Below are 25,310 nucleotides of genomic sequence, written 5' to 3' on the forward strand. Positions count from 1 at the left end.
ACTAGGCAGAGCAACGCCACCTAGACTGGAAATAATTTCCTCTAGGTGGCGTTGGGCAGAGCCGTCGGGACGGACGGAGAAAGAGAAGTGGGGGAGCGAGAGTCCCAAGCCGAAATTCGCCATAAAATCGCCATGTCGCCATTTGTGATTTTCGGTCGCCACGGGCCTCTCAAAGTCGGCAATTTGGCGAAAAGTCGCCACCAGTGGCAACCCTGGAGTCAGTGAAAGGCGATCAGTGACGACCACAGTCCCCGCTTCGAGCGGTCGAACTTCGTAGGCTGACAGTGAAGATACCTTTTTGTACGCTCCTTGAATAAACCGCCGGCCACTTATTACGGCCTGCGAATATTACGATTGAGTAGTCCTGCCAGGCTCCCCCGGGCCCAAGCGTAGAGCTATGCGACGCTTACGGATTAACAACGGCTTGCGGTGAACTGAACAGCGCAAGGTAATTACCCCTTTACCTTTCACGGGCGATAAGGCGACCGGCGCCACTGCGCGCGCCGAGGCGAGAAAAACTGGTTGTGCGCAGCATGCGCAGGCGTACCGGGACCGTTTCCCTATTAGCTATTTCTCCATTAGCTCAGGCGAGTCGCTTAAATATCTTGTTCCTTTTGCCGAAGCTCCGGTGTTCACCGTCATGATTACCGACTTACCAATGTAAGCACGTCTTCTCAAAAACGAACCTGAAAACATGGTGGCCGACTCTGAAGCGTGAAGGAAACAGCCTGTCTCGCAATGTATAAAAGCAGTAGTTTTTGTTTTTAATACCCCTGTTTAAACACTAGGCCCTGTTTAAACAGGGTTTTGTGACAGGCACTTTAAACAGGGCCTGTCACACGGGCACTTTCAATCCGGATTTAAGCGAAGCGCGATTGACTTGTTGAGCGCGCTCGACGCACCGCCGCTGCTACACGGCACATTTCAATCCCGATTGAGAAGTCATGGCCTCCGCGATCGGCTTCCGGCGGCGCGCCGTTGCTCCGGCCGTCCCATTCGGCGCGTCCCCCAGCAAAAAAATGTAATGCGGCTCACTCCGCAACGTGCCACGAGGTGGCGGCGTTAGCCGATGGTTCGGCCGCTCGCACAGACTCCTCCGAATGGCTTGGCAGTGACTGTGCAGCTGGGTGTCTTCGCTGTCGTAGTTCCTCTGAACTCCCCTGCGGGCGTTAGTTTTGATGAAATAAGAGACTTGACAATGATTTTATGATGTCGGCTTGTCTCAGCTGCTTAGAGAAACTTATTTAACTGAAGTAAAGATGTGCCAGCGATCAACGAAAGGTTGATCATGTTTCAAGCGTGGAGCGAGCACACGGAGTGGTAAGCAGTACTTTCTCGGAGGTTATTTATCGAGTTATTATAAATAGTTATTTGTGACGATGAACAAGTTTGCAGTTGCCGTGCCATGTTGTTGCAACGGTCACCGACCAGGCCCCATCGCGCAAGAAACTTTAACATCCAGGCCACTGCAACGCAAACTGAAATTATAAGCATATATATGAGGTTTTCACCGCACTGAAATGTTTTCTGCTTGTGACAGGCACACGCTTTCAGATCCTACATTTGTAAATAAAAGTACTGGGTATATTGAAAAATTGAAAAAAAAAATTTTTTACTGCCGTTCCCCTCTGTGAAGGCTGACCAGCGGACCAGCTGGGTGCAATCAAAGGAGTGCATGAAAAAAACACATTGTTTGTAATTTGTGATTGAACGTCTATAAGGCCACAGCACATTCACTGGCTATTTTACAGGCGAAGCGTGTTTGACAACTGGCTATGTGTTGGCTACGAATTCCATTTCTTGATCCAAATACACCGTGTTTTCTTCCATTTTATTTTCTTTGCGCGGGCTGCAATTTTTGGAACCACATCTCCCTCGCGCTGACCCCCAACTCAGATTTTTGCCCAATGGAGTATTTAATGCTTCCGCAGTGATTATGTAAATAAGCCATGTGGCTCCTGGACTTTCCTGTGCGCTTGGGATAGGTAACTGTTTAGGGTGAACAGAAATGGCTAACGTTCAAACGAAACAGAAAAGCCAAGTTACTTCTCAGATGGAACCTGAAATCAGTGGCGAAAAGTTCTTGTATTTTAGGTATTCATACCAATCACAGTGATTATTGCGCTTCCCAGTAGGCACCAAAATAACTTTAAAGGAGCCATGAAGAGAAAATACAACTTCATGTAATTTGAAAGAACTAGGATTCAGTATCTCACTAAGCTCCATTACAGACCCAAAAGATGTTTTTTAACAAAAAAAAAGCAAGAAGTATTTAAAAACTTTCAAATTTTGTGCCACAGTGACGTGTTATGAGTAAGAATGACGTCAAACGGGCAACAATAAAACATAATTTTCAGTGCGTCAACTGCACGTTAGCATTCAAGTGATGCGGTCAAATGGAACTAGAGGCCCCGTTACAGACGACCAGTCATGTGTCGTCGCGACAGGTCAGTTAGGCAGCCGCCAATCGCACAAACAAGGTTCCGTGACGTCATAGAAAAGTTGCGGGAAATTGGCTAGGGGGTCGCGACTGCTTCACACGTTTTCTTTAATATCTCCGTTATTTGTCCGAAGATTGCGATGATATTGGTATCATTGTTATCGAGACTTTCTAATAAACCCAACTTGTGTTTTGTCTTCATGGCTCCTTTAAGAACGAAATAAAAACGGAGTACATTTAAGTTAAAGTTTTTTGTTTGTTGCCGCTGAAATCGAAAACGTAACTGCATAACGCAGTAGGGGCAACGTGCACGGAGATTACAATGTCGCTCAGGAATCACTCAACATAATTCACTTCCACCGGTTTTCAGTCTCAACCGGTATTATGTCTAATAAAGATCGATTGACTCAAATGCCAGAAACCAGAGCGGCCACCCGTTTTCTCAACTTAATAGCCTTGGCTGTACAGAACTGAATTAAGACCGTACGCCCTCATAAGAAATAACAATATCTGTTTATGAGTTGAACATAATTTAAACGCAGAAAATTTCTCAATGGCTGCATTATCAGAAATACATAGTCGGTGCGGTAGAGCGTAGTGCGGGCGCATGTGAAATAAACCCGTCTAGTTGCCACCGTAGCCGACATAAATGCATCACCAGGTGCTGTAATATTACTTTCCATTCCTAAAAGCAGCTATGGCCATTTATTTTTGTCATACGGAGCGCAAAAGCTGTCAAAAGCCATTTCGTGGACTGCTGCAGCACGGCAGAAATGGCGAAATGGCCCCTTGGATATTACGCTCTCTCCGGCAGAATGGGATGGCCGGAGCAACGGTGCGCCACCGGCAGCCACTCGCGGAGGCCGTGGAGAAGTGGCACCAGTTGCCCTCACATACGCCAGATGGCGCCAAAAACGTACTTCGCGGCTGGCATCTGGTAACTTTGCGCGGTCGTAGGTATACGTAACTATATGAATATTACTGCATGCTTATTTGGATCAAGTTATTTGATACAATTTGTGGCGTTAGTTAAAGTTGTTGCCTTCTGTGCCATTACTCAGCGGGGACGAGAGTATCACCGCTTTCGTCCGATGATGATTGCATCAGAGAAACCAGGATCGAGTTCGAGCAGGATCGGGGTCGATCGCGATTGAAACTGACCGTGTAGCAGCACCCGATCCGGATTGAGCTCGATCCAGATAGACTCAATCGCGATTGAAAGTGCCCGTGTGACAGGGGTATTAAATGAGATGAGCTCACGCAAAGTTTTGATTTACGTTTATTTCACGTGCTCAACCACTGTATCAGGAGAACATTTATAGATGCTTCTCCAATGAGCTCTCACCGTTCACCACTTTTGTGATGTCAAAAACCGTTTTACCCATAGCGTACGGGGCGTCGACACCGGTTTTTACGTTTCTGGCATTATCTACCTTATTAAAAGTTGCAAGTCACGAGAATGGTGTATTTAGATACTTGGCGATACAGGGCCACTTGTTTTTACCCTTTAGTGTCCTTTTAAACACATTAAATCTGCACGGGAACCGATGCAACAATCTTCCTTTGACACTTGCAACTTCGCAATTCCAAAATTTCAGCAACATTTCCTAATTTTATTATTTTTAGCCAAAATGTGAAACTTTGGAGAGATGGTTCACACCACCCCGATATACTTTGTAATCTAAACAATTTGGCCACCTGGACTTTACCAGGCATCATAATATCAGCACATAATGTTTTCGTTTTTCGCCTACATCATAAAAATGGCTGTGGGAGGGGGTCATCGAACTTGCATCCCTGCCAGTGATTGAGCCACTGAATCACTCCTGCGGATAATTCTTGTGAAGTATTTACACTTTCGAGGTGTGCCACCTTTTTATGAAAATTATGAAATGCAACAAGGGGGCATGTTTAGGTTGTAAGCCTTTGCCGTTGCGCAGTGCAACAATCTTGCAGCCCAATTGCTCCTATAGTCACAGTGAAGGAAGGGTTTCATATCGCCTGCAGGATACTGAAAGTGTGCCATTTGTTTTGCTCAGCCTTGCACTCAAACACGAAACACAACCAGCAGTAACATACCATTGTGACATCGGTGCACATACCTTTCCCCACGCTGCGACCACGTATAGACCACTGATAGTGTTGCGCGATTGCTGTGGGGAAAAGTTTGAGACAGGTTACGAAGTCAAACTTGCAAAAAGAGAAAAGTCCTGAATGACACTGACCCCACATTATTAACATTTTTGTCATGAACCGGCAACAGTTATTCTTTCCAGTTCAGTTCCCGTTCGGGTTAAAAGGGCTCAAAAAACAATGGCTTCGGTATAGTCGTAGAAAGAATACCGGTTAGGTTTTAGTTTTTTAGTTTTCAATTCCGGTTCGACACCCTGAAATATACGCGCGTGCGTGTGTGTGTGTGTGTGTGTGTATAGGGTGTATGGTGAACGTGGTTTCCCTTGCAAGATCAAAGGCAGAATGCAGATGACACCTGGGATGGGAAAGTTTCACGCATGATTGACAATGGCCACCTACACTCACATGTTCTCGCATGGATACGCAGAGCACACTGCACGGGCTAACCAGAAGTTGGTCCCAACCCGGACTTTTGCACAATTTTGCCACTTGAGGCCATGCACAGACCAGCAATATCATCACGTCTGCCTAGTGTCCATAAATTCTAACGTTGGGCAAAAAGCTTTCCCATGCTAAAATTTATGCACATGAACTGACTTGCGAGCATTTTGAGTGGTTCCCAGACTATACCACTGGCCTATAATGCTGGGTCATTGGGCATTCTAGAGATTTCCGCTAATTCTGTGCGCATGTGTGTTGCAACCCATGCAATAGAACGATACTGGTTTGCTGCATTCAAAATCCTATGCGCGAGGTTCACCAAGAGGAACAATGCACCCAATGAGGATCAAAGACATAAAAACTGTCACGTTACTATGTACACCACAAGTGTATATGCACAGATGCTGCTTCTGCACTTTGGGTGGTGCATTGCTGGCACGTGTCCTTTGTCACAATTTTTTTTGTAGGGTTTCGCATGCAGACGCAACGCAGGCGATGACCACCTGGGGATCTTTAACGGGCGCCGAAATATCGTACACCTTTGTCACAATCTAAAAGAGACTGCACTGAACTTTTTGTATGAACATGATATGCATAAAATTAAAGAAGTTAAATGCACATAACATAAAGGATCAGAACCCTGCAGGAGACATTTATGCTAAAAGTCACTTTTTTGCCGAGGTAAAAGCAGTCCTAATCCCGTAATTTTATTTTCGTACAGATAAGCTACAAAACTTCATAGCTCGCACCGTTATACATTCTAGCGAGACATTTATGTAGTGGACAATTCATTTAACTTCAAGGTTGCTACCCACATGGACAGCTTTTCAACTACTACCGTATTTACTCGTGTATTTAACCCTCCCACCACTTCTATTCTTGGGAATTCACTTTTTGTTACCTTGCATAAAAAATGCAGCGTGAATAAAAAAGGTACTGTTCAATATTTTAATCTTGGTGTGATTGCTGAAGCCATCGATGATCGCAGTAATTGAATACCACGCCACAGTACCACAAGAAACACAAAAAAAGCATTCTAAAAAAAAAAAAAAATCCCAGCTGCCATTACGAGGAAGAATGCTGTGGTTCACAACTTAAAAATTGTGCGCTTGTGGAACACCATTTGCCGAACACAAAACAAACCTTCTTGCGTATAGCACCACAGAAGCGCGGCGGCGTGCAAACAAAGAAAAATGCACCCCGCATTTCTTCCCTACTGTGTGCTGTCCTGCGATCTGCCATTTCTCTACTCATTTTTTTTCAGCCGTGGTTCGACCTTTTTTGTGCTCCTGGTGCACGGCGTATGATAGGCTGGTATGCGAGCTACATTGCCAGTTTTAAACTGAAGGTGGTGGAGCATGCGCTCAAGCATGGGAACCGCGTGGCTGTGTGGCACTTCAGTGTTGACCCAGTGGGTGTACAGCAATCAGGGGCTTTGCTTCTGCCTTTTCTACTTGCCATCTTGAGGAGAGAGTGCAGTGCCGAATGCAGGAGATGCGCACCAACATCACCGTGATCCCAGGTGGGCTGACTGTGCTGCTGCCACTCGACGTCTCGATCAACAAGCCTTTCAGGGACATGTGGTGGCTGTACACAGAGTGGATGGCCGATGGGAACCACGACCTGACCCACCCCAGCTGGGAAAATAAGGAGGCCGTCCATTGACATGCTCTGCTGATAGATAGTGGAGGCATGTAGCGCGATTCCCTCTGCACCTTCAAAAACACGGGAATATCCAACAGCCTTGACGGCATGGAAGATGATGCACCGTGGGCCGACGATGAGCAGGAAGCCACAAGCGACTTCAGTGAGGAAGACAGCTCGACGGCGAGTAAGGGGATGAACTGACACACTAGTAGAGGTGGAGGCACTAACAAGTTGTGAATAAAAAGTAATTGGGTTGTATAATGTCGCACGTGTTTTACTGAAAAGGCAAGGTTTTGTTAGCGATTCACTTCTCTTACTATCTGTATTGTATAAAACCAAACTTTTAAAAATCTGTTGCAACTTTTTCTCGCATAATGAACCCTCCTCCGAATTTCACACCAAATTTTCAGAAAAAAAAAAAAAAAGTGGGTTCATTTCTCGAGTAAATACGGTATAATGCATAAATTCCTGCCAGACTGTTCTGCTTGCCACATCAGCTATCGTGCAGCTACTGAAAATACGGCATAAGAGTTATGGTCTAACCACCCACAAACTAACTTGAACTTGTAAATCAAGGATGCTTGGAAACAACTCCTGATGCAGGCATGGCGCGATTGCAAAAGGCAGCAGGTTACTGTAGCAGCAGTTTTAACAGTGTGTTTCAGCGTTTACAATTTCTGAAGGCCTGAGTCAAAACTTCACATCATTTAATTTTTAAAATGCAGCAAACTTGTTAAGATCGGCCCAGCAGTTACCGGATTTTTTACTTTATACTAAAGTGTTATTTGCTATGTAATGATGGAGCCTGTTTCGAACTTAATTCCTCTGAAGTGCAACACGTATGGTCACAAGTGTTGCAGCTCGTTGCTGAAAGAGGCAGCAGTGACCAGCTATTGGAAGTGTAAGTCAGACAGCTTGTAAATTTGCACAAGAGATGTGAACACAGGAACATAGGCAAGATAAACAGCTCTCGTTAAACAAGTCTTGTAGCAAAGTTTTATTACCTGCAATCTGACTCTACAGTCACTAACTAAAAAAGGAATGTTTGGTGCAAGTCATTGGAATGCAAAGTTCGCCATAAAAACCATGCAATCACATTTGTGAAGGCCTGCCTTCAGAGTCAATGTCTGTGGAAGAATTCCGGACGCACAGTCTTCTTTGCAAGGCACTTGAGTTCCGACTGAGAGGGAGGAGAAGGAAGCATCGAGAGTCCAGTTCTTATGAAAATAAGGTAAAAGTTAAAAAGTGACAGTGAATGTACAAGATTCTTCAATCCTTTTTAAAAACAGTACACAAGAATGCACACACCACTTGCACCTATGGAACTCGCAAAGGCAACACATAAAAAGGTCAGTGCAGCAAGAGGCTGTCAAAATGGGTGTAACCTATGCACAAAATCGTATATGAAAATGAGTAACAGGCAGCATCGTTTTAGACGAAACAAAAAAGGCTCAAGACACACTGCAGAAAAAAAAAAAAAGAATACTGCAATGCCACACATGCACAACACGCCCATCTATGGGCCTGTCTAATGTATAAAAATATACGGTATACATTTGTATAATGTCTTTTCCTAAACAGAAAAAAAAAAGGGGGCCCAGAGCAGCTGCCTGGTGCAGCCAGGTCTGCGGGAACCGTGCTGCTGCTGCCCGGGGCTCGTCGGGAGGGCCTGGGCGAGACTTCTGCAAGGGGGCTGGCCCTGTGGCTGGAATGAGCAACGCTCGCCTGACAGCCAATGCCCTGGAACCGTAAGCGATGGGGGCTCCCCCACCACGCTGGCCGAAGAGGAGGAGGTTTGGTGCCTGGGCACACGTCACAGAGTGATCACGCCGTCATGGGTGCTCCGAGGCGGGGTTTCGTCAAAACCAGCTGTGTGGTCCCTGATTTCGTCCTCGTCGAGGCGGTCGTCATCCGACACCACCGACGGGTTCGAGTTGTGCGAGCCGTGCGACATCTGCGAGGAGCGGCCAAAGGAGCCCCTCCGAGGCAGGGTGCCCACACTGCACTGGTTGGCTGGACGGATTGTGATGATCAGGTTGGAGGAGTTGGCCACCATCATGTCGGTAACCTGCACGCAGCACCAAGGCAACATTTCTAGGACATGCCAGGATTCCTGTGCCATGTACCAACCTGACGCTGTAGTCACCAACATGCCGACTTTTTCCTTTATGCCCTAGCAACTGCACCTGCTGTTGTCAATAGAGATTTTATTCATCCATTCCTTTATATAGGCACTTTACCATCTCTGAAAATGCCTACGTTTGACAAACTTTGATGCAGTCATTTGTGCCCTTTGCTGCGCCTTTGACACAGTGGAAACATAGCTGCACGTTCACATACTGTGTTCTCTTCATTCGGCACACCAATACTAAGCACTTCCCCCACTCTTGCAAATACAAAAGTAAACAAATAAACTTAAAATTTCGAAGTTTACATGCTCTGAACCTCAACACCCCTCACCACTGTGAGCCCATGTGTGTACGAAACTGTACAAATGCAAAATGTTACTTCAACATGACCCCAGCAAGCAAAACTATCTCACTATCAATATTGAGGGCTGTTGCTGTAAAAAACGAGGTGCTAAGAATCAATATACACCTTACATAAAGCCGTCACATCAATGTGATGATTCACCAGAGGGAATAGCCAAGGGCTGATACTTCTGTTACAAGAAGCAACGATGCGATTTTATTCCCATGCAACAGGAATCGGAATGAAAAGTCGCATGTTTATGCCTAAATGCAGGATAAGATTCCAGTGTTCCAGTTTCATCCAACAGCTCAAACATAAATGCGAGCAGCAGAGCACCCACCTGGTCCAACGTCTTGCCGCCCACCTCGATGCCGTTTACTTCGAGTACTTCGTCGTTGACAGCCAGGAGGCCCGTGCCTTCGGCCAGGCCGCCAGGCACGAGGCAGGAGATGAAGATCCCCGGCAGCCGGTCCAAGCCGTGGGGGGTGACCCGCACACTGGTGCCATCCCGGATGTAGAAGCCCAGGGGCTTGTCCGAGCCGTGCTTCACGAGGCGCACCCTGCGGCACGTGTCGGGCACCACGTCCACGTCGATTATGGACGACACCTGGCGGAAGTCCTCGGGCAGCGAAATGGACAGTGCCGGCCGAGCGGCGCGCACCCCGGTCGGCAGCAGGTACTGGCCCAGAAAGCGCTTCTTGCGGCCCGCCCCGGGGGCCCCAAAGCCATTCAGCTCCTCCCGGCTGTCTCCTGCGCAGGGCACATACGTCATGGCTGTAGCTCAAGTGGCTCCGAAAAAGTATTCTGCGAGTGTGCTCACTTGGTGCGCACTTTTATCCATACCGACTACACAAATAAGCAAGGAAACCAAAGAATGGGGCGTGCAGTGGGGATTTAAAAAAAAAAAAAAAAAAAGGCCGTTCTAGGCCTAAGCCACCTGCTGCCAGTAATATAGCAGCTCCTGGTTAAGCAGTAAGATAGAGGAAAAAAACCGTTCTAGGCCTAAGCCGCCTGCTGCCAGTAATACAGCAGCTCCTGGTTAAGCAGTAAGATAGAGGAAAGAAGTTGGAATCAGATGACCAACCATGGGGGATTTTTACTGATACTTGTAGACTACCTTAAACTGTAAAGTGTTACAAACCTGCAGAGTTAAAGCAACATATTTCATACCATTTCCTTGAACAGGAGACATTTTATGATGCTGGAAAGAAACTGCCTGAAATATCAGAGGACCCAGATCAACAATACGGTTGCACGGCCTTTATATACACGATGTTCAGCCAATGTGCTCTATTTGCTGGTTTGAATTTGGTTTGTTTTATTCGTGCAAACACATTAGGAGCCCCATGAGGTGAAGAACTTGGGGATGTGAGCAGAGGACAGCCTCCAAATTCTACATGCCTTATACTTAAATAAAGACTGCAGAAATGGGAACCAAACTTGAATACATGTGGTGAGGATCGAGTGATACAACCCATACACTACACTAGTGCCACGTGAAACATGTCTTTCGAGGTTGTGCTTTGATTATAAAAGTATTATGGCTTCCTCTGGCAATACTTTACTGCTACAATGTGTGTATGTCATGATTCGTAGCTTTTTAGTGTGGAGCTCCACATGGTCTTTACACTTCTCACATGCCCACTTAAGGGAATTGGCCAGTGAAGATGACAGCTTCACAATAATCACACACAGCCCAATATCGAGGCTCATTTGAAAGCTTCTATAGCACTATCAATAAAGTAATCAAAAAGTAGAAATGCTGAAGACAGTGAAAAATTTTCACAAACACACAAACAATTGCGAGGCACTTCGCTGCAAAAATATTAAAATTATTCATGTTTAAAACGGGATACTACTTCCCCTCATATGCACTTTCTTCAATGCCCACAAAATAAAAAATTGAATCCCCTTTCTCAAGAAAAAGATGGTAAAAATGCAAAGATTTTTTACAGACCCCAAATGGCCACCAAAGGGAGTTTACTTTTGCGCAATGACCAATTGCACGCTTATCTTGTTTTCCTGCCCACCCCCTTCTCATTAAAAATAAATAAATAAATAAATAAATGAATGGGCAGCAACTGCCAGGGCAATGAATGAGGGACGAGCAGTGACCCCGATGGAAACTACCGCTTTGATTGATTGTAGGGTTCAACGCGCCGACGCAACGCAGGTGATGAGGCGCGCCGTAGTGGAGGGCTCCGGATTAATTTTGACCACCTGGGGATCTTCAACGTGCGCCGAAATCTCGTACACACGGGCGTTTTTGCTTTTCGCCTCCATCAGCAAAGCGGCCGCCGCGGCCGGGAATCGAACCCGCGACCTCAGGCTCAGCAGTGCAGAAACTACCGCCAGTGACAAATAAAAGTTTGTGTTGTACTGCACACAGTAACGACTATTAGAACAGCAAGCTTTGCCACAAATAGTTCCACGCTTTACTAAGTGCAGATGTGTTCCACATTGGAAGTACACCAATAAAAGGAAGTGGGTGACCTTTATCAGAGAACATCGTAGAATGGATGAAATGATAAGATAAACTTCGCAACTGAGCAAGCTAAAAAGGGGGCAAGCAAGTAGGCACCGATAGCACGTTGCATGCAGATTCTACCTATTTTTGGTTAAATCCCACCATGGCCATGTGCATGTCTTTATTTGGGTGTATGGGCTCCGCACACATGGCCCTTGTAGATCTAGCAGAGTATTTGCTATTAGTTTTCGCTAACCCCCGCAATAGTATGTAGTGTGTGAACATGCAAGCATAGGTCCAGGGTAGAAAGTGCAAGTTTTATTGGCGCTTCTGTTCACAGTTGCACCGAAATCTACTAGCCATGACGCATCTTTCTTGCCCGCCTTCTGATAAGGGGCCATAACAGTTGCATAGAAAACACCACAGTTACACCTTCCTCTCAGCAAAGAACCACGGCCGAGTGGGTACGACTCCTACTTTCGGGAGCAGTGGGGAGGGCTCGATCCCCAGAACTTGCAAACTGGCAAACGTATTTATTTTCCAGATCTGTGCTAGGTGTGTACATGTATGCATACATGTACAAAAATTTGATGACTGGCTGGACAATGCTCAGGCCGTGCCTAATACTGCACACCTCACTAGAGTGAAAAGCTTAATCAGCTACGCAAGCCTGAAGAAAGGGGTGCTCCAAGCACCTTTTCGCTGGATGAGTAGCCGCAGCAGGGGTCGTGCAGACTGCACAGCTCGAGCAAAGTTCTCGTCATTGTTGATGGGCAGGAGGTCACCGTGGATGGGGTCCGTGTAGCACAGGCTGAACGGCACCTCCCCAATGTTGTGGAAACGCTCAATGAGCCGGCAAAACTCCTCGTATCGAGACAGCTCCGCCTTGTCCAGCGAAAATCGCCGGAATTCTGCATCAAACTAAAAAATGCAAACGCGGTGAGACAAAAGCAAACTGTGCGTGCGCACACACACAAAAAGCACTAGAACTCGAACAAAATGGTGAAATCAACAACTGTTAAGGCAACTGTGCACTGCCGCTTGTACCCAAATAGAAGCAGATGCTTGCACACTATCAGAGATGCATCAGGCTAATCCACAAGTTTAAGCAGACATCAGGGATGTGCAACAAGGAACCAAAGCACTGCAAAAGTGACTGATTTGGCTGAAAGCTGTTTTAGTTCAAATCCAAGTTTCGAGGGCTTAACGAGCCAAAGCTACACCTGGGCTACAGCAAAGCTACACCCAGATTAATTTTGATCACCTGGGGATGTTCCTTTACTAATTTCTGAAGTTTTCCCTGTGGCATAGTTTAACATGCGCCGAAATCTTGACACACAGGCATTTTTGCTTTTCATCTCTATCTGAACAGCGGCTGCTCTGGCCAGGAATTGAACCAACATCCTAGGGCTCAGCAGCACACCTCAACCAATGCAGCGGGTGGAGCTGTTTTAGTGCTGGCAAACGTCGACTTAAGAACTGGTCTTTCAAAGTGGCTTGTGTGCAGGCAACTTTAGCACAGAGAGTATAACTAAAGCCCCCTCAATTTTTAATTTTTAAGACAAAGCAAACATTATTTGTGAAGTTGGCAATAATACCGACTGCTTGACTTTAGCTTAGCCTTTTAATGCATACAGTGAAGTTCCGAAAGAACGCCAACCCAAACAACAAAGACATCAAGTGAAAAATACGGGATGGGCGAACATTCGGGTCAGGTGCGAAAAAATACAAAAATGTGGCTGCACCACCAACAAAACCTGCAGAGATATCAAGTGAAAAATCTGGACAGGTTGTGCCTTTTTGTTCAAAATCAAGACATCGGCGGTGTTAGCGGCCGCGGGACTTCTTCACAGGAGCTTCCCGGGGTTTCAAAGGCAACAAAGATAGCGCGAGCTTAGGGGGTGGGCAATCTTTGGGGTCTTTTAGTGAATTGAATATTTCACCCCTAAAAGGGGCTGAGCATTTTTCGGGGGAGGGTGTTCTCGGAACTTTATGGTAAGTGGGTTAACGCAAGTGCGTGATGTGTTGATGCACAGGTGGGACTAGCTTTGGAAGTAAAATGTCAGCAAAGAACATGAGAAAATGCAGACAACCACTACATGCGCATCCAGTTCAACAGTGTTCGTGTTACTACCTTCACCATCGTAGCATTGCTGCTTGGTTAGAAAGTTATACTGGCGACAGGGCAAATTGGCCAAAAAGTCAACTGTTAACCACCACAATTGTTGCAGTAGTCTGTGCCAACACGTAGACAGCCAGAAGCTGAAGCAACTATTGTTGTCAATGCAAAGGTTCGGCCAAGAAGGCTTGCAAATGAAATTGCTACAAAGTGCAGTCACTGAATTGTAAGCTAAATCGTGACAAAAAGCAAGCACCACTACCCACCAACGTTTCTCATGCTTCTGACAGCCAATCTAGCCGAAGAGTGTCCTCTGTTCATTTATGCCGTGAAGGGCTCAACTAATCAGGAAGGGCATGTATCCTTCAGCAAAGAGCACACATTTGGCAAGAAAAATGGGATTTAGTTGCACCTATGACAAATTGCAACATGATATTTGGAATCTGCATGAAAAACTATGCAAACGAGCCTTTAACTTAAAAAAAGAAGAAAAAGAGCAAACTAGATGCAGACAAAGACAAGAAACAACAGATACAGGTGGCAACTCCCGACTGTTTACTCTAAGGAAACTAGGGGTGGGCGATTGGTCGATTAACCTTCCGATTAATCAATTAATACTTTGGTCGCGATTATTTTTAACCGGTTGAAGTCATGTGAGCAAAATAGAGCAATTGTCATGTTGAAATTGTGAGCAAGCGTGTTGAGGATAGTAATCGTGTTCACAAATAAGCCTTACACCACAAAAGAAAACGATGCAAGTATGGACAGGCACGATATGGATTAAAATTTCAAGCTGATAGCTTTAGAAAGACTGTTAATGCAACTGTTAATGCAACTGTAAATGGCAACTGTTAATGCAAATTTTATACATGGTACAAAAGAAAAAAAAAAAAAAAAAAAGAAAAAGCGGGCGGGCACTCACACTGTTTTAGTGCTGTATAAACTCTGGCGTAAGTAAACCACGATTAGTCGGCAGCCTGATATTCTGGCCGGTGGCAGTGTTCCTGATTTTATAAATAGTGGGAGTGACCAACGTGATAATAAGCGTCATGCCGGCATCAGCGCCGTGATGATGATCTGCTTACCCCATCTGGAATGCCATTGAACAGGCAGAGGAGCATATATATATATAGTTTTGATTGTTCCATTTTTATGATTACTATTAAAATATTATTTTCTGTCAGTGTTCTTTTTTAACGGATGCACCCTATTAATTGATCAATTAACCAATGAAAGCCTGACGATTAATCAGGTTAAAATTCTTAACTGACATCCAGCCCTAAAGGAAACCACACTAATTTATACATGACATATCAACAAAAGGAACAAGAACAACAAAAACAGAGGTATAATCAAGCTAACAAGTGTAAAAGGTGGTGACTATTTGTCATTTCTTGTATTCTTTGCCCACGTCTAGTTCGCGCCATGTTTTTTCTTTCTTTTTAAGTGTGTACCAACTAGCTCAGCAATGTCTTGTTGAGCCTTCAACTCTTTTTGTTTTTTTAAATCACTTCACCTTCCCTTAAACGTGCACCAAAATCTCAACACAGCCATTTTCGCTTTTTGCCTCCACCAGAAAGACAGCCACCACCGTCCTCGGTGACACTTAGTTGGTATGTCGTAACCCGCTCCCGTCACTTCCAACGCCATGGAGGACTATGAAACTGTTTCCAAGAAAGGCACGTAGTGAATTCATTATGTACAGAAGTGCCCTTGAAACAAGAATGGTAGTGCCATGCCAAATTCTACAGAAGTGCTGCAAACTGCACACAAGTGCTGATAGAAAGTATGATATGTCCTGCACAGCTAAGGCTCTTCTTATCTAAGCTTTTGTGCGACTAGCAATCTCCACTGTCTCATTTATTCCTGATGCAACAATTCCTTTTTGAGATCACTAATTTATCAGCATGTAGCATATGAACAATGTCCACTTTCAGTGCCTTCAGTGTGGGGTTTTACATGGCAGAATATGCCTGTTTTGCAGTGATCACAGCGTGCAAGATTAGATTTTGGTCATGGGCATTTTTCCACTTTTGTTTACACACATCGGGCATTCACACATAGCTTAAAGGCACACTGATGGCAGAAGAACTTTTTGTTTTGGCTGAAAGACCACACGTTTCATGCATCTTCCGGCTTCTGTTAGACCCCTGACGACACCTTGTTTGCTGAGAAATAAATCACTAAAGCTGACCAGTTTCCAGTCTCCCCTCAATTTCTTTGTGACATTTCTAATAATATTTTCATGAATAATGGTGGCAAAAAAATTCTTAGAATTAAAATTTTTGTCCTGACGTCGAAGAAAATGAAAAAAAAAAAAGTGTATATAATCACTAGTCGAAAAAATTTATAATATACATTTTGTAGGAAACCATGTCAAAAACACGTCCTAGAAAAAAAAATAACATCAAGTTGCGCGGAACAATTTCTCAGATATAAAGGAATGTTAGCGTGCATGGTGCCCGCGCCTTGTGGTGAAGCCCAACCTCCACTTGAAAATGTGAAATTTTGAACGGTTCTCTGGAAGAAATCTGGTAGTTTGACATTATTAGAGGCCCCAATTAGTCCCCACATGTAAAAACACCTTGTCAATGACTACGGTGTGCACAAGATTCTGGGAAAGCAAGCGACGAGAAGAAATGTGCTTGGAGTTGAAAACGAAACTCAGTGGTATATGCTTGTTGATGTTATGATCATCACTTATCTGTCCGAACTTCTACTTGCAGTTTATTAGCACGTTCCGACCCAACTCGCTATGGTAGACCTGTTTGCAGGAATAAGGTGTGACACGCTAGAATTGTGCCCAGCAAGCTTCACCAAGCAGCTGTCATGTGACAAAAAGAGTTCAGCACTACGAGCCTCCTACATTGCAGCACCACCCAATATTTTCAAAAAGAAACAACACCAAGCCTGTTGGAGACTGTCAGAATAGACAGTTCTACTAAGAAGCGAAAAGAGACCTCCGGAAATACCCTCGCACGAAAATGAAACTGAACGGTGAACAGCTGGCGGTGTTCGAGGCTGATTGGAAGCATTCTTCTTGTCTGAACTGATATCCAATGACTTGGTGTTATCTTTCGACATAATACAGTGCTATTAACAATTTGAAAAAAAAAAAAAAAAAAGAAGAATGAATTCAATTTAATTCGATTTATTCAGAATAATGTTTGGAGCACAGGAAAAAAGCCTACAAAGGTTTGACAGGGTCTGCGCCCCAATAAATGACTGATTTGTCAGTGTTTGAGAGCTAAAATATTTTCTATGCCAGCAAGGGCAATCAGTTCATAGCTTTGCCATGTGTATGCAGGTAATCAGCTTTATCTGCGACCTTTATTATGATGCAAATGTGCAGCTAGCAGCGGCAAATGCAGGAGATATTTTCCGGCAAGGACAAGCAAGAAGTAAGAATGAACCGAATTTACCTAATGAAGCAGTTTGAATTAGGTGGATATAAAATACATTGAAAACATAGCGGGCCTACCAAAATCTTGAGATTTGTTTGCGCAATTAGTCCTGCTATCAGGCGTGCATGCCTGAACACGTCTCGGCGAAGTAGTGCGCGCCATAACTTCTGGCGTCTCGATTGTTCAATTTCAGAGGCGCACGAGCTCGCTGTCAAACACATCAATGACTGAACGTTTTATAACATCGCAATGTGTCCAAAGGTTAACGCATGCACCGCATTTCACACTCAAGCACGAGCCATGGTGAAGCTGTTGGCACCACGTTGTCTTCAATGGACTCCATATTTCAAGCTGTGCAACTTCCCATAATCTGGCACACTTTCTCAGCATTATCCTCATGTTAGCATCACTGTTCAGTAGCAATACAGCTAAAATGACTAAACGGGAATCCCAATGACCACGTAACCTAAACCCCAGGGAAAAGATTGGCGAAGTGCACTGAGTGCTTGTACCACACAGCAGCCGCTTTGCCCAGCGGTCATGCCTTTTGTTTCCATAGTGATGCGCCATCGGAAAGGCTGTTTCAGCGAATGCAGCCAGAGAGCCAATCATGTTTAGAAGCTATCGTTTGCTTCATTTTACACTCTCTTTTTCTGTCCTTTGTGCATTTGCGATTGAACAGCGGTAAGAGTGGCGACTGGAAGGCAGAAGATGAGGGTTCACTTGACTTAGCGATACCAGTCCTTCAATGCTTTTCTGGTCACGAAACTCCGGCCGAAGTTTCATTCAGGGACAGAAGCTGCCGCTAGGATCGCCCCTGTTAACGTGAAGGCTTTGCTGGCGGGCGACGACGCTTGCGGGCCGGCTGTTTCTCCGTCGGCAACACGCCTACTTTCATCTGCTCTTCATTTCCACTTAAGACCACGGGTGTTACTGAGGCGTATATGTTGCAGTGTTCGTTAGTTGCGTCAGGCACCGCTACGTTCTAGCTTTGAGAAGGCGGACATCTGATGTTTTCAATTTCTGACTAGCCTTTGCAGCCGCCTGCATGATTTGAGTTAACTAGCGCCAGAATTAGATGTGTATTCAGCCGTGGGCGACATGCTGCGCTGAGCAAATAGGTGTGCAAACATACAGCACGTTGGGTTAGCGCTGTGTTTGCGCTATTTTATAGCGCGCTAATAATGTAAAAAAATATTCGAGATTCGGAAGTGAGCGTGGACAGCAGGAAAAAAAACGCTCACAAAATGTAAGCAGCATAATGGGCGCGCGGAGGGGCCAGGGTAGGAGTAATGCTACAGCCTTGAGCGACTTTCTCGGCTGTCCTCATAGGCATAGGGTGTCAACAGATAAAACTCGCCCGCTCAGTGCCTGTCACACCCCTCCCACCCAAACGGCAAGTTAAAAAACATTGATTGATTGATTATGAGGTTTATCGTGCCGACGCTACACCGGCAATGGGGCGCGCGCCGTAGTGAAGCGCTCCGGATTAATTTTAACCACTCCGGTATCTTAAACTTGCGCTGAAATCTCGAACACACAAGTGTTTTCTCTTTTCGCCTCCATCAGAAAAGCGGCTGGGAACCCGCGTCCTAGGGCTTATCAGCACAATGCCTTAGCCCCTGGGCAAGCACGGCGGTTAAGATAAAAAAAAAATATGCGGCAAAGATAGCCATGCTCCGCTTTCCAAATTCAAAATGTCTGATTGGATAACCAAAATCACAGTAGCTGCACTCCCATCGCTGTTCGGCGCCTAAACGCGACCACATTTTACAGACGGATTTTCTCGTTGTGAGCGCGACTGTGGCTTGGGCTTCGTAAAATACGCTGGCAGGGGTAGGGCATCGACGCGGAGCTTGGGCTTATCGCGCTGCAGAAGCACAGATTGGCCACTTATTTTGAACTCATCGGTTCGAATAATGTTCGTAGAGTCGAAATGTTTCTCGCACACACGAACGGCCTTCGACTCGAAGCTGAAAGCGTCCGTCTCCACCTGTCGCGTTGTTCGCGGTCGCTTGGGAGGCAGAACAGCGAAGCCTTTTCCGTTGTACTCCGATAGCCAGAGCGGAAACCAGGTACACAGCACGTCAGAGGCATGGTAGTTCATATAGTTTGCCCTTCGTGATGAGTGTAGAAAGTTATATCACACGACAAACTCCAGCAAGCTCGCACTCCAACGCACTGCAAATACGGCCGCCGCCGTCAAAGCCGCCTTCACCGGACTCGTAGCGCCACCGCGCGGGAGCTTCGGTCCCCATATGAAGCTCTCCCATAGCGTTACGGAGAAGTTTCGTGACCAGAAAAGCATTGAAGGACTCTGGCGATACCAAAAATGATCACCCCATTCTCGCAGAAAACAGCCCCACTTGGGTAACTTAACCATGCAGTTAACTCGGCCATTCCCCCACTGAAATTGACGCGATTGTTGAAATCCTTGGGTTTCAGGCTGTTTTGGAGCAGTTTGGCACAACTTTCGCAATTCTCAAGCTTTTGGAGCAGCCTGGCACAACTTTCGTAATTCTCAAGCTTTTGGAGCAGCCTGGCACAAGAAAACGGAACTATATCAAAACTGTGCAATAGGCGCAGATGTCTCATCCCTGGACAATGCTTAATGCATGCTTTATCCCAACACTGAGTGCTAGAAGCAGCAGCGAGACAACTGAACCAGATTTGGGAGCTGTTTTTGGAGCAGCAAACGAAATCTCAATTTTGGAACAGAAGAATCTTGATTTGGAGCAGAACAACATTTATTATGTCCCCTTAAGAGCCTAAAAAATCAAATTTTTGGCAACTCATGGGGGAAAAGTGCACTTTTTAATTGGTTTTGAATGCACATAACACTGAAACAGCCTTTCAATAAAGTTTTTTCTACCAGAGTATTACAAGGTATGAACTGCACTACCTTTTTACAAACCATTTTTAAATGCTCAGGCTCAATGCACAGATAGCGTGGAGTGCCGTTGAGAATATCGAATTGAAAAACTAAGCAATTGTAAGGCATTTTTATTATTATGTGAATGCTGAAATTATTTTTGTATTCCCCGACGGGGCTTTACGCACAAGTGTAGAGCCACGGCAAAAGTTGTGCAAAGAGAGGTGACAGTCGTACGACCGTACCCCACCAGCCCTCCCATTTCAATCCCCAAGGTGCACGTTCACTACGATCGTAATTTCGCTAACGTTGGTATGTTTGGCCACCTCCCTTTTGGCCTCAAGTTTCACTTCAGGTAGATGAACCATTATTACTAGCGTGCAATAATAGCCCGCCCCGCTATCGGAAACTGCTTGAACATTCTGCGGCGATGTAGCCTGCGCCACCACTTCTGCAATGTCAATCATCCCATTCCCACCGCTCACAAGCTCGCCGTCCAAGGCAGCCATAGCTCAGCGTTTTATAACACCACAATGAGTGCGAAATTTCACTTCAAGCACGCACCGCACCTCACACTCAAGGCCGAAACACGGCGAATTTGCGGGCCCCCCTTTGTTTTTGACGAAAAAAGGGGTGCCCGCGAGTCACACAACTTCCCGCAACAGATCAGACTAAATGTAAACCCAGCTACCCCCATAACCCAAACCTCAGTAGAAATCGGCAAAGGGCCCTCTGCCTGAACCACGAACAACTGCTTCACCTGGCGGCCTTGTTTTCCATTTCCAATCTTCACCACACCAAGACGGCGGCGCCCAGAGATGTCGTTTCGGAGATACGGCGCTCCGAAAATTGCCTTTTTTTTTGTCACCTCAGCTTGTCACCTTAGAATATAACATTGCCAACCCGACATTGTTACTTTCGAAAAAAAAAAAAAAAAAAAAACTGCCAATTTTATGCCGGCTTTTATTGAACCTTTACATACAGCATCACTTTGGGGGTGCTGGAAAATTATGCTATGCCCACTGAAACTGACGGGAGACTAAAATTCTTGGCTCTCAGACTGTTTCAGAACAGTTTGGCGCAATTTTTGCAATTTTCAAGCTTTTGGAGCAGCCTGGCGCAGGAAAACACATTTGTATCAAAACGGCGCAATATGTGCAGCTGTCTCACCCCTGGAGAAGTGCACGCTCTGCAACAAGTGGAGGAATGTTTACATGCACTCAAGGCAGCTACGATGGCAGCGAGCTTTACAACATCGTATGCACTTATCTGTAGCCATCAACATGGTGTGTTGTTGCAAAACTCGTCACATCTTAAGAAATTCCCTGCTTCCACGACTGCGGGTAAATCTCTTGTATCACAGCACACAATACTGTCATCACACATGGACCAGGCTTAGCATCGACTAAGCCAGCAACTCAGTGCTGAAATAAGCTTCGCAGAAGCGCATGATGCTGCCGCTGACATTGCGAGAAGTAATTTTGCAGTGTACCAACTACATGTAGTTCTTGGGCCTTGCCAAAATTATTGACATACAGAAAGTTATGCCAGGTGGTGACAGCGAAGGCAAGTAGCCAAGGTTGAATGGAACACTGATGAGAGTGACAGGGCTTAATGATGGAATTGGACAATACGTCAACATAACACAAATGAAGATGAATTGCTGTTTACATCACCGGCAATGTTCATATGAAGACAACGCACGGAAAGCACTCAACAGCAAAAGCAGCAAACACCGAGCTGCACAGCCCCACCACAAACATGGCAACTGGGAGGCACGGCGCAGTGGCACCAGCAAGTGGTTAGAAGCCCAGTGCATACCATCTACAAATTGTAGCCTGTATAGGTGGTATAGATGAATCATGGTTTGCAATTTATAATGCAACTCTGAACAACTGCAATTTTAGCTTCCGAAAATAATATGTAGAAATGAGGCATTTCCTTCACACTGCAGGCACAAGTAATCATCAACCACTGCCCCTAGAAATCCAGCAATCATACAAGCAAACTATTTATTATAGCCAGTGAACATACAAAACCACTTGCAGCTTTACATTCAGCTAAGTTGTGAGATTTGTGTATTGTTAAACTTTGGGCCAGTCATTGCATGTCTGACTGAAGGCAAGCTGGCAGCTCTGCATAGCATAACAGAACCTTAAAGGAGCCATGAAGAGAAAATACAACTTCGTTTAATTTGAAAGAACTAGGATTCAGTATATCACTTATCTCCATTACAGCCACGAAAGATGTTTTTTACCGAAAAAAAAAAAAAAGCCAGAAGTATTTCAAAACTTTCAAATTTCGCGCCACAGTGACGTGTTATGAGCAAGGATGACGTCCTACGGGCCAACAATAAAACATAATTTACAGTGCGTTAACTGCACGTTAGCATTCAAGTGATGCGGTCATATGGAACTAGAGGCCCCATTACAGACGTCCAGTCATGTGTCATCGCGACAGGTCAGTTAGGCGGCCGCCAATTGCACAAACAAGGTTCCGTGACGTCACAGAAAAGTTGCGGGAAATCGGCTAGGGGGTCGCGACTGCTTCACACGTTTTCTTTAATATCTCCGTTATTTGTCCGAAGATTGCGATGATATTGGTATCATTGTTGTCGGGACTAAGCCGTCTTTCTAATAAACCCAACTTGTATTTTGTCTTCATGGCTCCTTTAACCTTCCTCTCTGCAGCTCTGCCTTGCTCACCTGTCAGTATTCCTATGGGACTTACCACGGGCTTAAAAACCATCGTGCACAAATACGAAATGTTTTACAAATGCATACAAACATTCACAATGGCCTAGTTTGCTGATTTTAGAGATATGTTAGTTCTGTACTGAAATAAACACAGAAAACTCTCACCCGCTAGACAGCTAGCACCATCTAGAGAAAACTAGATAACCCAAAATGTGTTTCTTGTTTATTTTAACAACAACGTGATATATTTCTGAAAGAACCAAATTAGGCCATTAGGAACATGTCTATGTATTTGTAAACCTTTTCATATTGGTACACGATGCTTTTCAAACCCGTGAATCATGAAGTGGCAAGTTCTGTAGGAATGTGATCAGCCGAATCGCCCTTAATCTATAAAAAAAGCTACAATTTGCAACACAGGATGGTTTAGGCGTTTCTTTTGCCAGAAGACTTATTAATGTTTATGTTACAAGACCAAGTTTTCATTTTTGTCGGTTAGCAATTGTGGAAGCAAACTAACAGGCACAGGCTGACAACAAATTTTGGTTTTGCACACGTGAAGCTACACCTGGGAAGACGTTTTGTCCGTTTCAAAAGCATTAGTTTTGTGAAGATGTAGAAGCAGCATGGCAGATCTCCCGCTTGCATTTCTGTTTCCACTAGAAAAGAATGCCCTTGAAATGGACAGAACTCAGAATTACAGTGGCTGACTACGGACTAATATAAAATACCTGGGGGTCCTTTGCACCTGGCTGACAACAGACCAATCAATCAACAAACAACTGATAGTGTGGCATGTCCCATCAGTGACGGTACCCACTGGCTAAGTACGAGCTCCTGCATACACCTGCACCGCTGTTGCATGAGCTGATAAAGAAAACTGCATACCCAGCTGATGCCGGACACTAACGTTTGGCCTTTGATAGAATTTATAGTGGCAGTCTGACAACATGGCCTTGCCGCCTGACAGAGAAGCCTCGAAGTTCATTTACAAAGTCATTTCTGTGTATCGCCAACACGGACAGAAAAATGGCTGCTCCAACTTGAAGACCAAATCGAATAGGGTTGTATTTGATTTGGTATTCGAGTTTGGTATTTCGTTTGTTTATTTATTACTATGCATGTTTCAATAATGATTACAAGGTGCTAATAGTGCGCACACTTACTAGCATTGAGTATTGAGGCTTGTGAAATGAAAGTAAATCAAATTGCTTCCGCCGGCACCACTGAAGCAGTACGGCGACAGATTTTTGTGCAATAACCACAAGGAGAATTGTTGCACGATACGCAGCAGCAGGGTCGCGACACTCATACAATGCGCCATCCCTTCAAGCTGTCACTTGAACACCGTGCTTCACCACATGTCAAACAACGCCGGTTATAACAGTCAGCTAACAACTGTTAGTTCATCAGACGCAACGCCAGTGCCAAGCTGATGCGCCCCAGGTCAAGCTGTTTTTTACTTGCTGTACTAAAGTTGACTTCACAACCAGTGACGGCATTCAAAAGCATTGGTAGGCATCGAGCACGCACAAAAAAGCGGCATCCCAAAACAAAACCGCGAGGCAACGCGTTCTTTCGGGCCCAGCGGAAGCGAATCACTCTGACAGGGAAAACAAAATTCCAGGGCTGAAATCCGTCCTCATTTACATGCATTCCTGACGCCTCGTGAGACTGCAGTCATCCGTGAAAAGGCGTGCCCGCAGACACCACGACTACGCTGACTAAGGAGACATCAGACCACTTCTGCTGCTAGGGCGGCCGTTAAAGTGCGAGAATATCCACCACACTTCTCGTCCTACTATCGACGAGAAATGCCCGTGGAATCTCACGTCGGCCGTCCTAAAAGCAGGTCAAGATTCGGCATGAATGCGGCCAACAGCAACTACATGTCACGACAACTGCCGCGCTATGAAGACAATTCGCATTTTCTTCCGTCATCTGAACGCGCAGTAATGGTGAAAGCGCTGGAATGCAGCCACAATCTATACGAAACAACACACACTCGTCCCGAATTTGACGTAATCACAATCGAAAGCAAAGCTCGAGCTGTTTGGCACAACGCGGTTGGCACGCGCACTTTCATAAAGTGCAACAGGTAGTAACAACAACGGCGCGAAAGCAGACGCATCTACCAAGGCAATCCGCATGTTACGAATGCGAAGACCATCGAGGTACCGTTAATGAATTTAGGGGAAAGGCAGCCCCTGGCAAATTAGGCCTAAAACACGCTAAAACTTACCTTGCTTTTTACTTCTAGAATACTGCCGTTTTGGAGATGATGCAAGTTCTTCAGCGGTTTGGACATAGCTCGTGCATTGAGCAGACTACAACGCTAACATGTCCTGCAAAGGGGGATGTATGTTCGCGATTAAAACCTTATAAACAAAAGTGGACAGACATGCTCACACACCATGACACACACACAAACTTCCTCTCGAGCAAAAATGTCGTCATCGCATACCGGGCTGCTTCACTCGACATGAGCGCTATGAGCCTCGTAATAGTAGACAAAAACTTAAATAGAATGCATTCAAGAGAATTATCTCGCAAAATTTTGGCGAAATAAGTAAAATAGTTTACTTTTAAGGAAGTGTTAAAAATAACTATTCGTGTTCT

General features: G+C 45.3%; 1 protein-coding gene across 2 annotated transcripts; it reads right to left on the reverse strand.

The window, feature by feature from the left end:
* Window positions 1-7,638: 7,638 nt before the first annotated feature.
* On the reverse strand, window positions 7,639-25,221 carry Par-6 (partitioning defective protein 6). 2 transcript variants are annotated; one of them, XM_077686324.1, is made up of 5 exons: window positions 25,105-25,221; window positions 24,934-25,036; window positions 12,296-12,521; window positions 9,474-9,883; window positions 7,639-8,729 (listed from the first exon to the last, which is right to left on the reverse strand). In XM_077686324.1, the coding sequence occupies exons 2-5, from the start codon at window positions 24,997-24,999 to the stop codon at window positions 8,475-8,477; spliced, it is 957 nt and encodes a 318-aa protein (XP_077542450.1). In that variant the 5' UTR covers window positions 25,000-25,036; window positions 25,105-25,221; the 3' UTR covers window positions 7,639-8,474. The 2 variants fall into 2 exon arrangements, with proteins under 2 accessions (XP_077542450.1, XP_077542449.1); XM_077686323.1 differs by having other exon boundaries at window positions 24,934-25,144.
* Between the last annotated feature and the right edge of the window lie 89 nt (window positions 25,222-25,310).

The sequence above is a fragment of the Haemaphysalis longicornis genome, unplaced genomic scaffold (assembly GCF_048455015.1).
Source record: "Haemaphysalis longicornis isolate Haplotype H1 unplaced genomic scaffold, Haemaphysalis longicornis Haplotype H1 scaffold_1, whole genome shotgun sequence".
Lineage (NCBI taxonomy): Eukaryota > Metazoa > Arthropoda > Arachnida > Ixodida > Ixodidae > Haemaphysalis > Haemaphysalis longicornis.